A 17,672-nucleotide genomic window follows, 5' to 3' on the forward strand; every position below is an offset into this window, starting at 1 on the left:
GTTCTCCTACTCAATCCACCTTGAGAACTAATTTCAAATCAAGATCTGTGTGCATGTGACATTCACGAAAAGTCCACACGAGCTGAACTACTCTTTCGAGCTGCGTTCCCTTCGAACGGGCGATCTTGATGTCGAGCGAGTGACACGACGTCTGCCCTTACCAGCTTTGCTGCGAGATCGGGACCTGCTAGAACCAGGCGAGCGTTTGCGCTTCTTGACATCAGCGCGAGAGTCAACTGAGTCAGCGGCAGAAGAAGTGGAGTATCTACGGCGCCGCTCACGCACAGGGCTTATAGATCGGGAAGACCTCGAAGGAGAGCGACGTCGACGGCGTGGAGGGCTATGTGATGGTGACCTTGTTCGGAGCCTGGGCGCTGGTGAGCTCGATTTATCACGAGGAGAACTAGATCGCGAATTATGCCTAGGTAGCCTTCTCTTGTCTTGGCCAGGAGACCAAGACCTGTCCTTGCGTGCTCCTCGACGTCTCGGAGGCGGAGAGTTGCTTCTTGAAGGAGATCTCCGTCGCGTGCGGCGAGGCGGCGACCTAGAGCGATCAAGCGATGGTGAGCGACGAGTTCGGCGCCTGGGTGGACTTCGCGATGGTCCTGACGATGGTGAGCGACGTGCACGACGAGGTGGTGGGGATGCAGAACGACTGCCTGAAGGGGAACGACGGCGCTCGCGAGACCTATCGTAACGCCCTCCACGACCGCGACCTCGGCCTCCTCCAGGGATATATAAGTCGCGCTCGCGATTTGGTGGGGAATGCCTTCTTCTTCTATCGCATGTGAGTGAGTCAACTTTATTATCTAGGGATATGGTACATACGGTGGTGATCTCGAGTCACGTCGGGGATGGCCTCTGTCAAAATCTCGGCCTCGGCCTCTACGGTCACTGCCACGGTATCGTCCGCCACCACCGCGTCCGCGTTCGGGGCGATCTGAGCGTTCGCTTTGGCGGAAGGAGTCGATCATGGCGTTCTGTGCTTGGTCCTCTGCGCGCCTTGCATCGGCAGCGGCCTTAGAAAGCTATAGACTGGGTTAGTAATGCTGGTGAGGTGAGCTCGAGATATGACATACCTGTTCCTGCTGTAATTCAGCCTTCTTCGCTTCCAAGAGCTCGCGCGGTACGCCCATGGGACTGTCTTGGGCGCTGAGCATAAGATCCCATAGCTCTTTGCAGAACGGCGCTGTATCTTTTCCCAAAAAGCCAGTAAGTTGGATTTGGATTTCCTTAATCTTTGGCTGAACAAAAGTCAGTACAAGGCTAGCGAAAAGGCGAGACAAGTGTCTACGAACAAATTGGCTTTGCTCAACCAAGTTGTAGCAGGTCTCGACCACAATGTCATCTTCATCGCCCAAGATGGTGGTGATCTTATTGGCAATCCATCTTTTCATTAGGTCGATGTTGACCTTCTCGATATCCACCTTCTTGTCAAACTCTGGCGGGAATTTGGTCGCTTTAAGGCGCTTTTGGTCGATACTGAGCGCCATGATTGCGGTTTGTAGGTGATTGTAGAAGCGACAAGGCCAGTGAGGTGTAGGGCGGACGAGATACGCGACGGTGAAAGCTAGAGCTCACTCGGGTCCATCCGCGTGGGCTTGGCGGCGACTCCAGGATTACGTCAGTCGTTCATGCAGGTACGACACATCACGCTAAGCTCTTGTCAACTAGGGCTTCATCTCTCACTCTTTCTTTCCATTGGCGTTCAAGGATGCGAGGTACAATATATTATCATGTGGAACAACAACTCAGGATGTGAAGGAGCGCAGATGAAGAGCCTGAGTATGCATTGGTTTGAGCAATGACCACATGCAGTGACAGTTTCCAGGACTTGTTCAGCACGCCCAGTTCAGCAGTTGCGAAGACGTCAAATAACAATGCGACTTGCGTGCCTGCTACGCTTATCCAGTACTTCCTGCCATGTTGCAACCCACATGCCTCAGCCATGACTTCTGTTCTGACCCGTCAACTCAATGAAAATCTCATCGCCCGAAATCCTGCTTCATCCATCGTCTTCCTCCTCTTTCATACCAGTTGCCATCACCCATTGATATTCATCTGATTACTTCTTCCAAATCCCATAGCCAATCCCCTAGACACATCTTTCACCCTGTTTTCACTTACCAAGGCAACCGTTTCGGCGGTATCGGACATGTTTGCACCAACCAAGCCGCTCGAAACCGCAACAGCCCCTCTTCCCATTCAGGCGCCTGCCGATACAACAACGCAAGGAGCATCTATTCCTGCTACAACCGAGACTATCTCGCAGCCAGTACCTGAGCTCGCTCCGGAAGTACCTCCAGCCGTACCCCTGTCAGCACCTGAGCCTCCTTCAGCTATACCTCCAGCCATACCTGAGCCTGTCCCGGAAGTACCTCCAGCACCGATCTCAAATGTGACCCAGCCAGAGTCTCTACCAGTAGCCGAGCTAGCTTTACAAGTGCCTGCCGTAGAACCAGTGGCGACAGAACCTGTAGCGCCTCTTCCTACAGCGTCGATTCCTGAAGCGTCACCCCCCACAACTTCACTTCCCGAGGGTTCGACCGCTACAGCGCCTGTTCCTGTGCCTTCTATCCCCGCAGCACCTCTGCCGGTAGCATCACTTCCCACGTCATCTCTACCCGTGGCATCTGTGCCAGCAGTGCCTCTTCCTGAGAACCCGCTGCCAATAGCTTCACTTCCCGAGACGACGCTCCCCATAGCACCTCTTCCTGTGGCATCGATTCCTACGGCGTCAATCCCTGAGACGGTTCTACCAGTAACGTCTCTTCCTGTGGCGTCACTTCCCACAGCTTCAATTCCTGAAGGGGCAGTCCCTACAACATCTCTTCCTGTGGCGTCTGTGCCAGTGGTTGCTCTGCCAGTAGCATCTCTTCCTGAGGTATCTCTCCCAGCAGCGGCTCTTCCAAGTGTACCAACGGCCCTTCCTACTGCAGGGACAGGATTGCCTCTGCCGGTTCCTACTACACCATTACCCACCGCTGCACCCGAGACACTAGCAAATGCAGCATCAGGATTAGCTCCGTCGGTTGCAACGACTACTAAGTGAGTGCACTTGATCCATTAGTCGCTATATATACACTAACAATCCCCAGAACTATGCGCAAACGTGACATGATCAAGCTGCTCGGACCGTTGCTTAAAGTCATACCCGGATGCATTCCCCTTCTCGTGCTCCTCGCTCAGAAGAGTGCAGCGGGTGTAGACATCAAGCCGATTATCGAAGCCATGGTATTGGCTGCGGGCTCGTGAATCGAGATTGAAGACTGGTATCTGGATTTGGGTGGCGAACTTCGGGTCCACTCTTCATATTCCCTTGTACCTTAAGTTGCGCACCGAGACTATCATGTAGATTGTTGAATTAATCATCATTCCTGTGCCTAACTAACCATGATTGATATTACTCCGTGGCCTCATCGCTTATCTGCTCTTCTTTTCCCTTATACTGACTACTCCGTGTCGTGATAGCGATCCAGAGGTCTTATCATGGACTCTATGCTTCTCAAATGTGTTCTTGACATGTAGGCTCAATCTTGTTTCCTCAGCAGGCAGCGCTGTGAGTACGACCAGTCTGGGAGAAGTAGAATGCCAACCCCTCGACAAGACAGAAGGACTGGGCGGAATGGATGACAGCGCATCTGACTGATCCAGTCTCCCTTGAAACTCCATTCGCGTGACCTTCTTTCTCCATACTCATTTCTTGTCCCACATCCATCACTCTGGTGTATCCCTTGTATCTCCATACATCTCATCTTATCAATATCTCCATCACCCCCCAACAGCCCTCTCTACCATAGCCCTCGCTTCCTCCAACCCCCGACTCAACTCCCCTCTCTTCTGCGCTTCCTTGACTTCAAAATGTAACTTGAGTAGGTCCTTTGCGCGCTTCAGATCAGGATCCGATTCATCTTGCTGTGTCGTTGGTGTGGTGTTTGGCTCAGCGGGGGCAGTGGTGTCTTGGGTAGTGGTAGAAGGAGAAGAGTCGGGGCGTGCGGAGACGAGGGCGAGGGCGGCGGCGGGATCCTGAGGTACTTGGTTAGTTTGCTGGAGAACAGGGAGAGTAATGGAGAAGGTACGTACGCAAACACGTAGAGAGACGATATCAGAGAGGATCTCTGCTAGTTGCATGGTGTTTTCTTTCAGCGAGGCCTGGTCTTCTGCCATTGTGTCTTTTGTCGCCTGGTATATCCCTCCTGTAATGATTGGTTTCTTTCTTCAAGGCAGGCTGAGATAATTTGGACGGTTATTTCCTAGTATGAAGCACAGAATGTAGAGTTTTCGTTCAGCCAGAAATATGGTACTCGAAGTTTGGATTTACGGGCAAGCATGTGGGGATGCATGTGCATGTCACAGGGAAGCTCTGACGTTACCAATCGCGCCTGCCCCACGTTCGGTTCGCAGCCCGTAGCGTGGCTTTTTCGTGGAGCACATCCGTCAGCTGCCGGGTAAGTGCTTTACCGAATTCGCGCAACGTCTTTCCTAGCTACTTCGTCACGTCATTTGCTTGAGCTTTGCGAATAACCCTCTAATTTTGACCACATTGTTCTTGAGACGATCATTTTGGATACCAATTGGCTATCATGGCTAGTATACAGGCTATCCGGGCTAATTGCCGCAAGGTATGTACTATTTTCGACGCATAATCAATAAAGGAGTGTAGGAGGAATTGAGAGGAATTTAAAAGTTTCGACATAAGATACTAGAGGAGAAAGAGATATTGAAGGAAAGAGTAGGGCCATTGTCTTTATCGTTATGGGAGAACTCATCCTTATCAACAATCAATCGTTAGAGCTAGGTAGACAGGGAGCAGGTTGCAGGTTGGGAACACGACTAACATTCTCAAAGGTAATGTGTATAGGCAGAAACTATGCCGATCACATCAAAGAGCTCTCGAGTGCAACCCCTAAGCAGCCTTTCTTCTTCCTTAAGCCCCCATCGTCCATACTGCTTCCTGGCGCGGGGCCTGTACTACGACCCCGGGGTGTGATCATGCACTACGAGGTTGAGCTGGGCCTCGTCATGGGCAAAACAATTCGGGATCTCCATCCAGAGGATACCAAAGGCGCTATGGATGCCATTGAAGGTATGTTCAACGTAACATCTAAACCCTTACTTGAAATATGCAATACATAACGAAAATTTAATACTAACACTTCTCCCGGACAGGCTACATTCTCGCTATTGATATGACGGCGCGCAACGTGCAAGAAGAAGCCAAGAAGAAAGGCCTCCCCTGGTCCATCGCAAAAGGATTTGATACCTTCATGCCTATCAGTAACTTCATCGCCAAGAACCGGATCCCAAACCCACAGAATGCCCATCTTTGGCTTACCGTCAACAACGAGATGAAGCAGTCTGACAATACCGAACTAATGCTCTTCCGAATTCCACGACAACTGAGCGACATTAGCAGAGTAATGACACTGGAAAAGGGTGACATTGTCCTTACAGGTACGCCAAAGGGTGTAGGCCCAGTAAAGACTGGTGATATCATGCGTGCGGGTCTCAAAGTTGATGGAAAGGATATCGAAGAGGCCAACATGGAAGTTCCAGTTGCAGATAGAGAGGGCCTGTATGAGTTCAAGGAGACCTAGAGTAGTATGTAGCTCACTCTGTAGTGTCAAATACACAAATTCTAGACGTCACAAGCACCCTAGAGACCTCTGTAAGTATCAAGGCCTTGCTTCTCTGATCGGCTCGTCGTCAAGATGGAAGTGGCTGATAGGACTACGCTCCCCCAGAAAGTTATGTCTTTCGGGGGCTCACTGTTCGAGATGATAGATGCGAGTCGTCGCTGGCGGCGCAGTGTGGTCCTTGTCTCACCGGAGCGATTACTGATTCATCTTGAGGTTGCCCACCCCGAGAATTTGCCGCATTCTTAGGTATTTTGAAGGACGATCGCGGTCCAGTTCCTGCTTTTCGCAGTGATCTTCGTACCCCGGCTGCTTCACTTGGTAAATGGTCTATAAGCCCCGTATCGACGCGATGATGTTTTCGTGGAGATGACAGTTTCACTATTAGACTTTTTTGAACTTCTGGACATGTGACCACCGGAGGTGGAGTGGAATTTTTCTTCTTCTTTGGTGAACCAGTAGCCTTCAATTTCTTCCGTGGTGAGGATATTGGCTCAAATTTAGGTGCTGATTGGACTCCTGGGACAGTGTTCGATCCTATCGATGTCTGCATCTCACCTTCTCTCGCTTCCATTTTCTTAGCCGAAGAACGCGTTAGTCGTTGTGATTGAAGCTCAGGATGGGGTTGCTTCCGCTTTCGGGGTGGTCTCCTGGCTACGAGCTGTGTGGCTGGGGCTACGCTTGCTGGAGCTTTGTCTATAGGAAGTGGTGCAACCTTCTGCTGTGGCTCGGGCGTAGGTATAGGCTTCTTGCGTTGTCGCTCTCTGGAAACAAGCTGTGTAGGTGGTGGAGAGGCATGGTGTATATTGAAACATGGATTCTTGGCAGGTGCTGGCTCAAAATTTTTCTCTCCTATAGGTCGCGATACATTCAAATCATGGATTGAGGGTCTTTGACTTGTATGATCAGGTAGACTGAGGCTATTGCAGTCTTCGGCAGGAGGTGCAATAACGGCCGTACCGTGGCTTCTGTGAGCCGTGGTCAGTGATTTATTTGGCAACCACCATATTCTTGGGCTGATACTCACGTTGTTTGTATTACAGGACTTTGGGGGACTTGTATTTCCTCGCATGGGGTTGTTTGCGAAAGGAGTATTGACTCGCCATTCGGTCCAGTCATTTCGTCCACTAACCCACAATACAGTAGCTGTGACTCTATTAACTCTGCCTCGGTGTATGTTCTTGGCGTTGGTCCCACTATTGCACACAAATTATCAGTAGGTTCGCTTTCCCGTACAGACTTGAGACGGCCGATCTCTCGTTCTAGACTTTGGATCCGATCCGCATTCTCCTTGCGGTTATGCTCAAGAAGTTCAAGGCGTCGGAGGACAGTGTCCAATTCCATGGGCCTACGGGAGAGCTTCTCCAACATTTCTGATAAGCTCGATACCTTGTTGCCAAGCTCAATCTGCTTCTGTTGGATGTTCTTGTTGGTGTCGACGAAAACACTGAGTCGCGTCATTTCGCCCGAGGCCCACTTCTCGAAAGTCTTGTCATTATTTCCCGCCTCAATGGCAGAGAGTTGTTGTTCCAAATGACGAACTTGTACTGCAATGGGTTCTGCCGCTGCCGCAACAGCTTCAGTAGCTCGTATCCGAGCATCGTAGCCTTCATGCTGTTTCTGAAGTGTACGCATCTCTGTGAGCAGGAATGCATGTTGTTTCTTCATTTCCGGCCCCCAGAGCAGTGCCTCTGCTGATGTGAAAGGCATGCGTGACGAGCCTGCATCATTGGCCGTGCTAGGTCGGCGAGACGTCATGATAAAGACGGCGACTGCTGAAGCTTGAAGCTAATAGAAGATCAGTTGAATTGCGGACATGGTGGCAGAGTGAAGACGGACTTGACCAAGCGAGTTCCTTGACAGTAGATATGGGGTAGAACAAAACGACTTCTACTGGCTAAAAAAGCGGCCTGAAGGTAAAGCTAGGAGTGTGGTGAAGTGTGAGAGAGTGGACTGAAGCTACAAGGAAGCCGCACCTCGTGCCGTGCCTACCTCTTTCATCCAGACACACCACAAGCTGCTTAGTCCCGGCTCCAAGACATTCATCTATGAGAGAACGACAGCGCCACAAGTGTAGTAAAGTCTTTCTTATTGCTTGCTACCTATCAAGTACCCTCCCACTTCCAACCCAGTAGGCTTAAGCAGTCCGCTTCGGCCCTTTCGGTACATCCCCCGCATCATCTCTTTTCATGATGCGGATCTTGGTGTCCTTCTTACTGTCTGCATCTGATTCTGACTCCTTTGCCCGCTCCGCAACGGATTTGTCGTAGCTGCTCGGGTCGATACCAAGAATGCCGCCGACATTGTTACGGTCACCAGGCACAGAGAACTCACGGAAAGCATATCTCCACTCATTCAAGAAACCTCGGATAGCCTTTCCTACTTTGTCCTTGCCATTCTTGGAATGGTGACCAGTTCCAGTAATGGCATAAACGGGGCGGGAAGATGAGCTATGCTTCAGCAGAATGCCCTCAAGATACGATACCGATTCATCTGGATGCAAACCTAAGAGGTATGAGCAATGGTTGCTATCCTTAACTAGTTGGATACGTACCATGGAGATCAACATACAGCTCTCTCGAGCTATCATTATCCTTGTTACGATCTTCGTATAGAATACGGGCGGCTTCCCGATGAGCCTCACGCATCAGGTTGTTCTCAGTCTGTCCTCTAAGGCTAAGAGCCTTGGCTGCGCGCGAGTCACTGCGGTTCCAGGCCTGTGCAGCACTAGTAACGTGTCAGTAGGTTCTTACTCGTCGACTCTAACAATAACCTACCTCTGCAAAAACTTATTGCGCAGACTGCCATGTTTGAAAGCCTCGGCGCGAGCATCGAGATATGCCTGATTACCTTTCTCACCCGTGACTAGCCACGGAATGTGCTGGGGAGCGGGAATTGCCTGTGCAGCAGCGCTATTCTCACGAGACCCATTGAAACTCTTGGTTGGTCGTAGACCCTTTCGAACGGGAGTTGCAGGAGCTGGCGAAGGCGACATGCGGACAACATCTGCAAGGTTCGGTCCTGGAGTATCTTTGTTGCCGTGACCACCACGTTTTCCGTGATGTCGCTTTCCAGTCTTTGCAGCTGCTGCAGATCCCAAGGCAGGAAATGCGTCTTTGTCGTCAACTGCAAGCACAGAGGGTGTGGTTGCACGGGAGACTTGACGACTGCCTGTCCTTGACTGCGGCCGACTGCCGGCTCCAGGCGTGAAGTTAGCATACGGGCTAAGACCGGGTGGAGGACGTGTAGGACCACCACTCGTAAAACCATAGAGCTGTTCCAAGGCGGTTGCTTCGGTGGTGGATATAGACGGTGTACCTAGGGGAGAGCCATTGTAGTGAAGAGTGGGGAATTCATAGTCGGACATCTGGAAGTTGGGCAGTGGTGAGGTTGAGGTATCCGAAACCGCCATACGAGCCATGAGAGCAGAAGGGTCATGTGAGAAAAGACAGGTATCTCCAGCCAAACAGTTACCGTTGAGAAAGTATCTGATCACACGTTAGATTTGAGCCGACTTGAAACGGATACTTGATACCTACTTGCACAAAGTCTTGCTAGTGTCATGAGCAAACCGGCAATCCGCCCTAGCACAATGACCGTTGGATAAAAAGTATTTGCACACAATATTGCTCTTCTGTTGCCCAATGGGCGTAGCAGGTCTAAAAGTTGGGGCCATGGACTTTCCGATGAGATATCCAGACTGCTCTGAAGGGGTAGCGGGGAGCTGTGATGCCTCCATCTGCTGACCCATTAACGCAAGCAGAGCAGCACTGAGGTCATAGCCGTTGGCCTCGAGAACCTTTTCTAGCTCCTCGTCCGACCGGTCGTCACGCAGGATTGAGCGTAACATATCATATGGACCCATATCCATGGTTTGCGGCTGAACCCATTCGGCGGCGGCACCATTGAGCGTACCATCGCCTACGTACGACGACTCGGTGCTTGCAATGTCCTCGTTGACTAGCCAATCCACCGAGTGTGTATCAAGATCACCATATGTTTCTGTGTTCGGGCTGGCGCATTCGCTGAATTGGTATGCGCTCAGACTGGGGCTGTGGGGAATATGGGGTGTTGAAAAAGCAAGCCGTGGCGAGGGTCGTGGGGAAGTAAAAGGTGAAGCGGTTGAAGACTTTGTGCGCGCAAAGCCAGGGGGTCCTATTCCAAAGCCTGGAGGGGGGTGTATCATGCGTGGAGAGTTGTTGACTGGAGTCGGGGCGCGGTTGGCCTGCCACGGGGCTGGAGATGGCCGGCGGATGACGGTATGACGGCTGGGTGGAGAGCTGGATGAGCTGCCGGCATCGCGGTAACGCCACAGGCAGTCGAGGACAATGTTCTCGAGAGACTTGCCTGTGAGATTGGTCTCCTTGCGCATGAGCTCCTCGAGCTTGTCCGTCTTGTCCTCCTCGTCCAAGGCATCATCCTGCAGTACAGGCAGAGCCTTTTCATACAAATCGTCTGCGACCATGTTGATTAGTTGCAGACGCAGAAAAAAAGGGAATGGTAGATATGGCGGTGAGGGGGGCGCGTGGGATGGACGAGGGTAGAGAGCGAGGTCGAGACAGGAGGCCGTCGGGCTGATTAAGTACTGCGGTTATTGGCAGAGCGACCGGCGCGTTCAGAAGAGTGAAGCAGCAACGGGAAGGGCAAACAGTTTGTCCTACAGCTTTCTGTCTGCAGGACACACAGCGAGTGCGCCGAAGAGGACAGAGCCAATGTATGCCTTGGGGGGCGGGCGATCGCGAGCGCGAATGAAGCTCAAGGGACTAGGCTCAGGCCGCTCAACTACGTAGGTAGGGGTGGGGGGAGCCTGCACCGTGCAGCAGGTCAACCATATAGCGGGAACAGGCAATCTGCACACTGGAATCCCAGCAGTCCCTACATGGCCCTCAGAGCCTCGAGATGCATTCGGATGGGAACGGTATGGGATGGAGAGTCTTGGCCAGATGCGGGATGGGATGGACAAGGCTGGCGACGGGTCGATGGACAATTGGAGCCTGGACACCACGAAACGAAGCTGCTACATATGCCTCAACCCTCTTTTGCTAATGGGCCAAATTGAGGGGGGCGCCACACTTCTGAGGCTGAGGCTGGCCAAAGTCACGTGCAGAGCCTACATACGGTATCCGCACCATGACTGGCATGCGGTACATCACCTGCAGCAAGCCCTGCGTGTCTGCGCAAAACAAACTACGTGTGCTCTTCGAATCACGCCATCTTCGAGTCCTTGGATAAAAGGACTCAGCCACGCTGCGACTCCGTGGCTGTCCCGGCACATCTAATATACGCGCCTAATGCAGAGCGGGTGCGGCGGTGCATCATTGTTCGTCCGCCCGGGATGACGATGAAACCAAAAGCTGTCCAGCACCAGCACTAGCTTTAGCATCTTACACCAACACCCTCGATTGTTTCTGACACCCGATTACCAATCCACGGAATGTCCCCTTTCAGCCATCCCAACTGACGATCCCTTCCCCCATCACCTGCCATTACATCTCTCTTACCTCCGCGTACGTCCGGGTCGCTCCATCCAGGCCACCACAGCACATAAACAACGAGGCAGCTATGCCGGCGACCGACTATGATGTGCGCGCCCTTGCGCTTCCGCTTGAAAACGAGGAAACGGGTGAGACGCCAATATGGAGTCAGCGACAATCATCCACCTTCCGGCGCAGCGCTTCGCATAACAGCCAACAAACCACATGGCGGCAACGCGCAATGGGCAACTGGGACAAATACTCGCGGCGAGCCCTGGACCAGTACAACAAACTATCGCCTGTCAAGAAAGTATTGTTCATTATAGGGAATATACTCTTGCTTGTGGGCGGCATACTGTTCTTGGTGTTCGGTGAACGGATATTCGGCGCCCTGCTGCCTACGGCGAAGAAGTGGAGGGATGTCACAGCGGGCTGGCTGATACTCTGGGCTCTGATATTCATCGTCTCCTTTCCACCTTTGATTGGATATTCCAGTCTCCTTACCATTGCCGGTTTCGTTTATGGCTTTCCAAATGGGTAGGTTTAAACCACCAATTCACCAGGCGACTCTTGACGGTAGGCTGACTCGACACAGATGGTTCATAGCAGCAACAGCGTCAGTCGCTGGCAGCACTGCATCGTTTCTCCTTTCGCGCACGCTTCTCAAATCCATGGTCCACCGCCTCGTAGCGAACGACACCCGCTTCGCTGCCCTCTCCCTTACCCTCAAGCATGATGGCATCAAACTCCTTGTCATGTACCGCCTGTGTCCACTACCATACTCCATATCCAATGGTGCTGTAGCCACCTTCCCAACCGTACACTGGGCTTCTTATGCCCTGGCTACTGCCATTGTATCACCCAAGTTGATGCTCCACATCTTCATCGGTGCACAATTGGAAAAGATTGCCGAGAGCGGAGGCAAGATGGACCCGCGCACAAAGGCACTGTCCTACATCTCCATCATTATCGGACTAATTGCAGGCGTAACCACTGGCTGGCTAGTCTACCGCAAGACAAAGGCCCGGGCTGCCCAGCTCGAAGCTGAAGAGCGCGCTGGTGTCCGACGTGTAAGCATCGAGGACTTGGAGAATGAATATCACGATGACCCAGGCGCGCTGGAAGCTGCCGAGCGGTTACGAGAAGATGATGATGACATTAGTCTGAGGACAGCATGGGATGATGAGTATCATGATGAGCCCCCTGAGACGGGTGATGCAGTGGAAATTGGTGATGACCCCTTTGAAAACGGGGATGCGAGCGAAGGAGAGGAGCAACACCAAGGGACGAAGAAGTAGACAGGCATCTATTGGATAGATTGATGGTTTTTGGATAATGCGATTAGATGGCTAGACTGGATAATGGCATCGAACAAGTTGAACAATCAGTTCCGTATTCTAACATCGCCTGAGATGAATAGCCAACAAGGACATGAGTAGTGTCCGGTACAATCGACAATGGCGATTCCAAAACCCCTGTAGCTGTCCTGTTACCAATCCCTTTTTGGGATGCAGTCAACACTACCTGTCCAAGAAGAAAAACTAAGACAGCTAGTAGTACTAGGACGAAGAAACGGTAGTATCGAATCCCCTCTAAGTGACCCGCTATCACACCTCATGTTGGACATTGTCAGTATCGTATCAACTTTCGATGGGAGATTCCAGCACAATGACACAGTGAACAACCAAGCATTCATAATATAAGAAAACATTCATTTGTCGTATGTAACCTATTCCATAACACCATCTCTATAGGCAGGAATAGACTCGCACATGGGCGCTAAAATGGGCATATAGAATCACAAGGAGTAGTCGTCGTTGATGATATAGACAGGCGTGCGATACCTAGCCATCTGTGAAGTGAACAAGCAAATCTTCCATTGACAGCTGATGGTGAAGACGCATCTTCTATTATACATCTATTCTCAAAGACCAATCAGCGCTTTTTGGCCCCTCAGAACATTGGAATAGACCGTACACACTCTTCCATCCTTCAACCCATCTATGCAACGAAGCTCTTGGTGAAGCTCTGGGCAACCTCCTTCAGCTTGGCCTCAAGCTCCTTGCTGAGAGCACCTTCCCGGTCGATCTGGGCGAGCATGTCGGACTCGTTTGATCGGAGGTGGGCAAGGAAGTCAGCCTCCCACTGGAGAATCTTGTTGGTTGGTACGTTGTCAAGGAGACCGTTGATACCAGCGTAGATCAGGGGAACCATCTCGTTGACGGCCATAGGAGAGTACTGCTTCTGCTTGAGGAGCTCGGTAAGACGCTCACCACGGGCCAAGGTCTGCTTGGTAGCGGCATCGAGATCGGAACCGAACTGGGCAAAGGCAGCGACTTCACGGTACTGGGCCAAGAAGAGCTTGAGGGAACCAGCGACCTGCTTCATGGCCTTGACCTGGGCAGCGGAACCGACACGAGAGACAGAGAGACCGACGTTAATGGCGGGGCGGATACCCTTGTAGAAGAGCTCAGCCTCCAAGAAGATCTGACCGTCGGTAATGGAAATGACGTTGGTAGGAATGTACTATGTCAAAAGTTAGCATTTTGGAACGGCCACAGCAAGGCGAAAAGGAAAAGGGAGACAAACCGCAGAAACGTCACCACCTTGAGTTTCAATCACAGGAAGGGCAGTGAGCGAACCACCACCGAGCTTGTCATTCATCTTGGCAGCACGCTCGAGGAGACGGGAGTGGAGGCTGTCACATGTTAGCACAAGTCAGGTCCATCGCATTTGAACAAAAAGAGTGACTGACTAGAACACATCTCCGGGATAAGCTTCACGGCCCTATTAAATAGTTAGCAATAGTTAATAGAGGCGTTGGGGATGTGTTGGTGTGGGTTGGTGTTGAGTTTAGTGGAGAATGATCAGGTGGTCTGTGCATGTGTTGGTTATGGTCCGTGCGCGAACTTACAGGAGGACGACGGAGAAGCAGCGACATCTGACGGTAAGCGACGGCCTGCTTGGTCAAATCATCGTAGATGATGAGAGCGTGCTTGCCGTTGTCACGGAACCTAAAAAACAATGTTAGCTGGTGGATCTTAGGGAAAACAGCAAAGCAAAACGAAATTCAGTAACATGGTGGCCAGTCCGATGCTGTCGTAAGGTTGAATCGAGATTGCCGAAGTGGGACAATGTCCGCGTCAATTGACTTTCGTAGGGGTTGTTGTCGGGTGTCCAAGATAGCGCGATATCCATCTTAGCCAATTGTCGTGGGAAAAGTCTTAAGGCTTCCAAAATACAATGGTGACAGCAATAAGGACTTTTCGTTGCAGAAGTCCCTAGTCTTCTGAAATGCTTCGTAACAGCCACGACAATTTCTGTAAGGAAAATTTTCCAGTTTTCGACAAGGCATGACAGCCGCCGTGACAAATTTTCGTGAGGGATTGTCCTAGGTTTCCAAAGTGCCATGGTAACCATCTCGAAAGAATGTCTTTGGGCTTTGGAGAAGCTTCGAGTGTCCAAAGTAAACGGTAGCCATTTCCATGGAGGATTCCAGATTTTCACACAATGAAAGTAGAAAAACATAAAATTGAAGAGCAAACAAGCGGATACATACCATTCTCCCTGTGAAAAAGTTAGTCATCAGCTAAGCCTCAAAATTTACTTGTGCGGCTTACCATTGAGCAACCGGTGAAAGGCGCGATGTATTGAAGAGGAGCAGCTTCAGAAGCAGTAGCAGCGACAACGATGGTGTACTTCATGGCATCGTTCTCCTCAAGGGTCTTGACGAGCTGAGCGACGGTGGATCGCTTCTGACCAACGGCGACGTAGATGCAGTACAGCTTCTTGGTCTCGTCGGTACCTGGCAGCTAATGTCAGTCATCGACGTACTCATAAATTCGACAGAGTTCCCTACCCTTGTTCCACCTGTTCTGGTTGAGCATGGCATCGAGAGCGACGGCAGTCTTTCCAGTCTGACGGTCACCAATGATCAACTCACGCTGACCACGTCCAATGGGAACCATGGCGTCGACGGACTTGAGACCAGTCTGTACGGGCTGGTTGACGGAACGGCGGGGCAGGATACCGGGGGCCTTGAGCTGAGCACGACGGCGCTCAGTGGTCTTGAGGGGACCCTTTCCATCGATGGGGTTACCGAGAGCGTCAACGACACGTCCGAGGAGAGCCTCGCCAACGGGAACGTCGACAATCTGTCCGGTACGCTTGACGGTCTCGCCCTCCTTGACCAAACGATCGGAACCGAAAAGCACAACACCGACCTGGCCGGCTTCCAAGTTCATGCACATGCCCTTGACACCGGAGGCGAACCTGGGCGAGTGTTAGCAGGCCCCGTGGGGAAATAGTGGTGTTGTGGATTTGGCGTACTCGACAAGCTCTTCGGCCTGGACATTGTTCATGCCATGGACACGAGCAATACCGTCACTATTCTGCAGTCAGCTTCCCTGCCTATTTATTTGCATTGGCAAAAATGGCTTACCCGACGGAGAGAACACGACCAGTCTCGGAGAGGCTGGTCTCCTCCTGGACACCGCGGATCCTCTGCTCAAGGATGGAGGAAACTTCGGTTGGGGTCGCCTTTGCGTCGGAAGCGTAGAAGCGCGTAGCGTTGGTGAATGCGGGAGCGCGAGTCTGTTGGTAGAAAAAAGCCGTCAGCGCTGCATCTTCGGAAGAGGGGAGCTTCCTTGGTCCCGCCGCAGTGCTGCGCAGGCCGCCCATTTCCATCAACGAAGCGCCATTGTGGAGCCAATGGCATCGGAAATCGGTTCTATGAATGGCGGGCGATGGCTGGACCGAGAGAAGGCGCAATTGCAGGCAGTTGCGATGGACTTACCGAAGCAATCCTGCTGGTAGCAGAGATTGCAGCGACCCGGCGGCTCGACTGGCGGATGGCCCTTGAGAACATGGCTGCAGCTGCTCAAGAGACTATTTTGGTAGCTCTGCAACCAATTGAGATTGATGCAGGTATGGAAGAGGGGAGATGGTGATGGAGTTGAGGATGGGAGCTCTGCTGTGAGGGAGAAAGTCCTGCGGTTCGGAAGGAAAGCGCGGACCTTGGCGTCAACCACTAATCCTAAAAAAGCCGTTTCTCAACCGAGCTCCAACTTTACCACGACATCCACGCTCAAATTCGAGGAGATTTGGCAAGGTCAAAAGCTGGAAAATGAAGGTCTAGAGACTTCAATTGGTAATAAGAAAGCGGCTGGGCCCCTCGCATTCCTACGTGAGAGTGGCTACTGCGTGGAATACGAGCTCACATCCCACAAGCTGCCTTATCGATTGGCTGTCACAATGTCGACATACAATTCAAGGGTCGAATCCTCAGCCATGTGGACATTACTTGGAAGACTCACAGCGTACTTCCAAAGGAAAGACATTTTACGATGGATTGTCATACGCTAACACAATAGTCTGAGCGAACAACGTTATAGATTGGTATCCTACTATGTTGCAACCCCTTCAGCAGAAATATACGGACAAAATGTGCAAAACTAACAACCATAGGCGACACAACTCCGTATACGCCTTGCACCATGCAATGCTCACTCTGCTGTAGTATCCATACATTACATGCGCATCCCAGGGCAGTGCCGCCTGAACGCATCCTTCTATTACCTCTGATAGAGACATCACCATGCCTCACTTGTGCTCTGGCCATCAAATCCATATTTCAAGTATCGAATTATTTTGCCGAGCCATTCTGACCCTTTTCCTTGCTCTTCTGAAACTTCTGGATCTCTTGCTCAACAGCCTGATCTATACGACGTTTGAGCTCTGGACGGTAGCCGAGCATGAAGAGAACCTCGAACCAGACAAAGAACGGAGCCAGGAAGATGGCTTGAATGAGGTTGTCTAGCAATGCTGGCGCCCTTCCCTCAAACTTTCCATGTCCGACAAACTGCGCAATCCAGCATGCAATGTTGATTGCGCCAGCCCAAGAGTTGACTGACGCGCCGTACGTAGACGTGAGGTGATTCGCATACGCGGTGCTACCGATAAGGATCGGGGCAATCATGGCTCCTGCGACAGGCTCCATGAGGACATATAGGGTCGAGTAGAGTACAGCTCCGGCGGTGCCGATGTTGAGCGGGAGATTGGGAACGGAAAGCCATGATGGCAGCGGCACGGCCGGTGTGTTGGTGAGCTATGATTCGGATTAGTGGGGCCTGGGCGGTGACAATTCAGGGGCCATACAAGGAGAAAAGATGTCAAGAGGATGGGAGGTACGCAAAGCATATGTATCCCCACGTTAACCTGATGGGCAGCGCGTTAGCTGACATGTGAAAACGGCCGGGCGGAAGAGGCCTACTTTGTTATGGTGGTATGCTCCATACTACTGTCCAGTTAGATCGATACATGTGTATGTTGAAGAATGACGTACAAAGACAAGTTGTTTCTCCAGATTCAGAGACATGGTGCCGGATGCGGAACTTGAGCTCGTGTTGGCGTTGCGAGAGGGTGTCAAGCGACTAAATCATATCTTGGAGATGGGGGATGCGAGCGCTTGACGAGTTGCGGGGAGTCAGGGCAGCGTCCGTGGAGGCCCGAGGATGTGCGGATGGCGCAAAGTGAACGTTAGTATCACGGCATGGGTGTGTGG

At 51.7% G+C, this 17,672-nt stretch overlaps 9 protein-coding genes across 9 annotated transcripts; 3 read left to right on the forward strand and 6 right to left on the reverse strand.

The window, feature by feature from the left end:
• Positions 1 to 290: 290 nt before the first annotated feature.
• On the reverse strand, positions 291 to 1,493 carry COCCADRAFT_85625 (uncharacterized protein; the record flags this gene model as incomplete). The annotated part of the gene is made up of 4 exons (XM_007710112.1): positions 291 to 778; positions 890 to 1,028; positions 1,080 to 1,244; positions 1,299 to 1,493. 4 exons carry the CDS (start codon positions 1,491 to 1,493, stop codon positions 291 to 293), a joined length of 987 nt encoding a protein of 328 aa, XP_007708302.1.
• A 662-nt stretch (positions 1,494 to 2,155) lies between these two features.
• On the forward strand, positions 2,156 to 3,255 carry COCCADRAFT_1671 (uncharacterized protein; the record flags this gene model as incomplete). The annotated part of the gene is made up of 2 exons (XM_007710039.1): positions 2,156 to 3,048; positions 3,099 to 3,255. 2 exons carry the CDS (start codon positions 2,156 to 2,158, stop codon positions 3,253 to 3,255), a joined length of 1,050 nt encoding a protein of 349 aa, XP_007708229.1.
• Positions 3,256 to 3,771: 516 nt separating this feature from the next.
• On the reverse strand, positions 3,772 to 4,167 carry COCCADRAFT_22977 (uncharacterized protein; the record flags this gene model as incomplete). The annotated part of the gene is made up of 2 exons (XM_007710055.1): positions 3,772 to 4,026; positions 4,084 to 4,167. The coding sequence occupies 2 exons, from the start codon at positions 4,165 to 4,167 to the stop codon at positions 3,772 to 3,774; spliced, it is 339 nt and encodes a 112-aa protein (XP_007708245.1).
• Positions 4,168 to 4,583: 416 nt separating this feature from the next.
• Positions 4,584 to 5,597, forward strand: COCCADRAFT_1673 (uncharacterized protein; the record flags this gene model as incomplete). The annotated part of the gene is made up of 3 exons (XM_007710040.1): positions 4,584 to 4,622; positions 4,849 to 5,086; positions 5,170 to 5,597. The coding sequence occupies 3 exons, from the start codon at positions 4,584 to 4,586 to the stop codon at positions 5,595 to 5,597; spliced, it is 705 nt and encodes a 234-aa protein (XP_007708230.1).
• A 237-nt stretch (positions 5,598 to 5,834) lies between these two features.
• Positions 5,835 to 7,394, reverse strand: COCCADRAFT_33345 (uncharacterized protein; the record flags this gene model as incomplete). The annotated part of the gene is made up of 3 exons (XM_007710072.1): positions 5,835 to 5,915; positions 5,986 to 6,604; positions 6,664 to 7,394. The coding sequence occupies 3 exons, from the start codon at positions 7,392 to 7,394 to the stop codon at positions 5,835 to 5,837; spliced, it is 1,431 nt and encodes a 476-aa protein (XP_007708262.1).
• Positions 7,395 to 7,773: 379 nt separating this feature from the next.
• On the reverse strand, positions 7,774 to 10,101 carry COCCADRAFT_33346 (uncharacterized protein; the record flags this gene model as incomplete). Its single annotated transcript, XM_007710073.1, has 4 exons — positions 7,774 to 8,141; positions 8,191 to 8,363; positions 8,414 to 9,124; positions 9,176 to 10,101. The coding sequence occupies 4 exons, from the start codon at positions 10,099 to 10,101 to the stop codon at positions 7,774 to 7,776; spliced, it is 2,178 nt and encodes a 725-aa protein (XP_007708263.1).
• A 1,097-nt stretch (positions 10,102 to 11,198) lies between these two features.
• On the forward strand, positions 11,199 to 12,408 carry COCCADRAFT_22979 (uncharacterized protein; the record flags this gene model as incomplete). The annotated part of the gene is made up of 2 exons (XM_007710056.1): positions 11,199 to 11,647; positions 11,706 to 12,408. 2 exons carry the CDS (start codon positions 11,199 to 11,201, stop codon positions 12,406 to 12,408), a joined length of 1,152 nt encoding a protein of 383 aa, XP_007708246.1.
• A 703-nt stretch (positions 12,409 to 13,111) lies between these two features.
• On the reverse strand, positions 13,112 to 15,977 carry COCCADRAFT_85549 (uncharacterized protein; the record flags this gene model as incomplete). The annotated part of the gene is made up of 9 exons (XM_007710113.1): positions 13,112 to 13,636; positions 13,700 to 13,808; positions 13,866 to 13,897; positions 14,025 to 14,141; positions 14,731 to 14,915; positions 14,970 to 15,382; positions 15,440 to 15,496; positions 15,552 to 15,703; positions 15,906 to 15,977. 9 exons carry the CDS (start codon positions 15,975 to 15,977, stop codon positions 13,112 to 13,114), a joined length of 1,662 nt encoding a protein of 553 aa, XP_007708303.1.
• Positions 15,978 to 16,754: 777 nt separating this feature from the next.
• COCCADRAFT_33349 (uncharacterized protein) lies at positions 16,755 to 17,486 on the reverse strand (the record flags this gene model as incomplete). Its single annotated transcript, XM_007710074.1, has 4 exons — positions 16,755 to 17,216; positions 17,267 to 17,326; positions 17,382 to 17,405; positions 17,454 to 17,486. 4 exons carry the CDS (start codon positions 17,484 to 17,486, stop codon positions 16,755 to 16,757), a joined length of 579 nt encoding a protein of 192 aa, XP_007708264.1.
• Positions 17,487 to 17,672: the final 186 nt, after the last annotated feature.

This window comes from Bipolaris zeicola (assembly GCF_000523435.1).
Source record: "Bipolaris zeicola 26-R-13 unplaced genomic scaffold scaffold_14, whole genome shotgun sequence".
In the NCBI taxonomy this organism is placed as follows: Eukaryota; Fungi; Ascomycota; class Dothideomycetes; order Pleosporales; family Pleosporaceae; genus Bipolaris; species Bipolaris zeicola.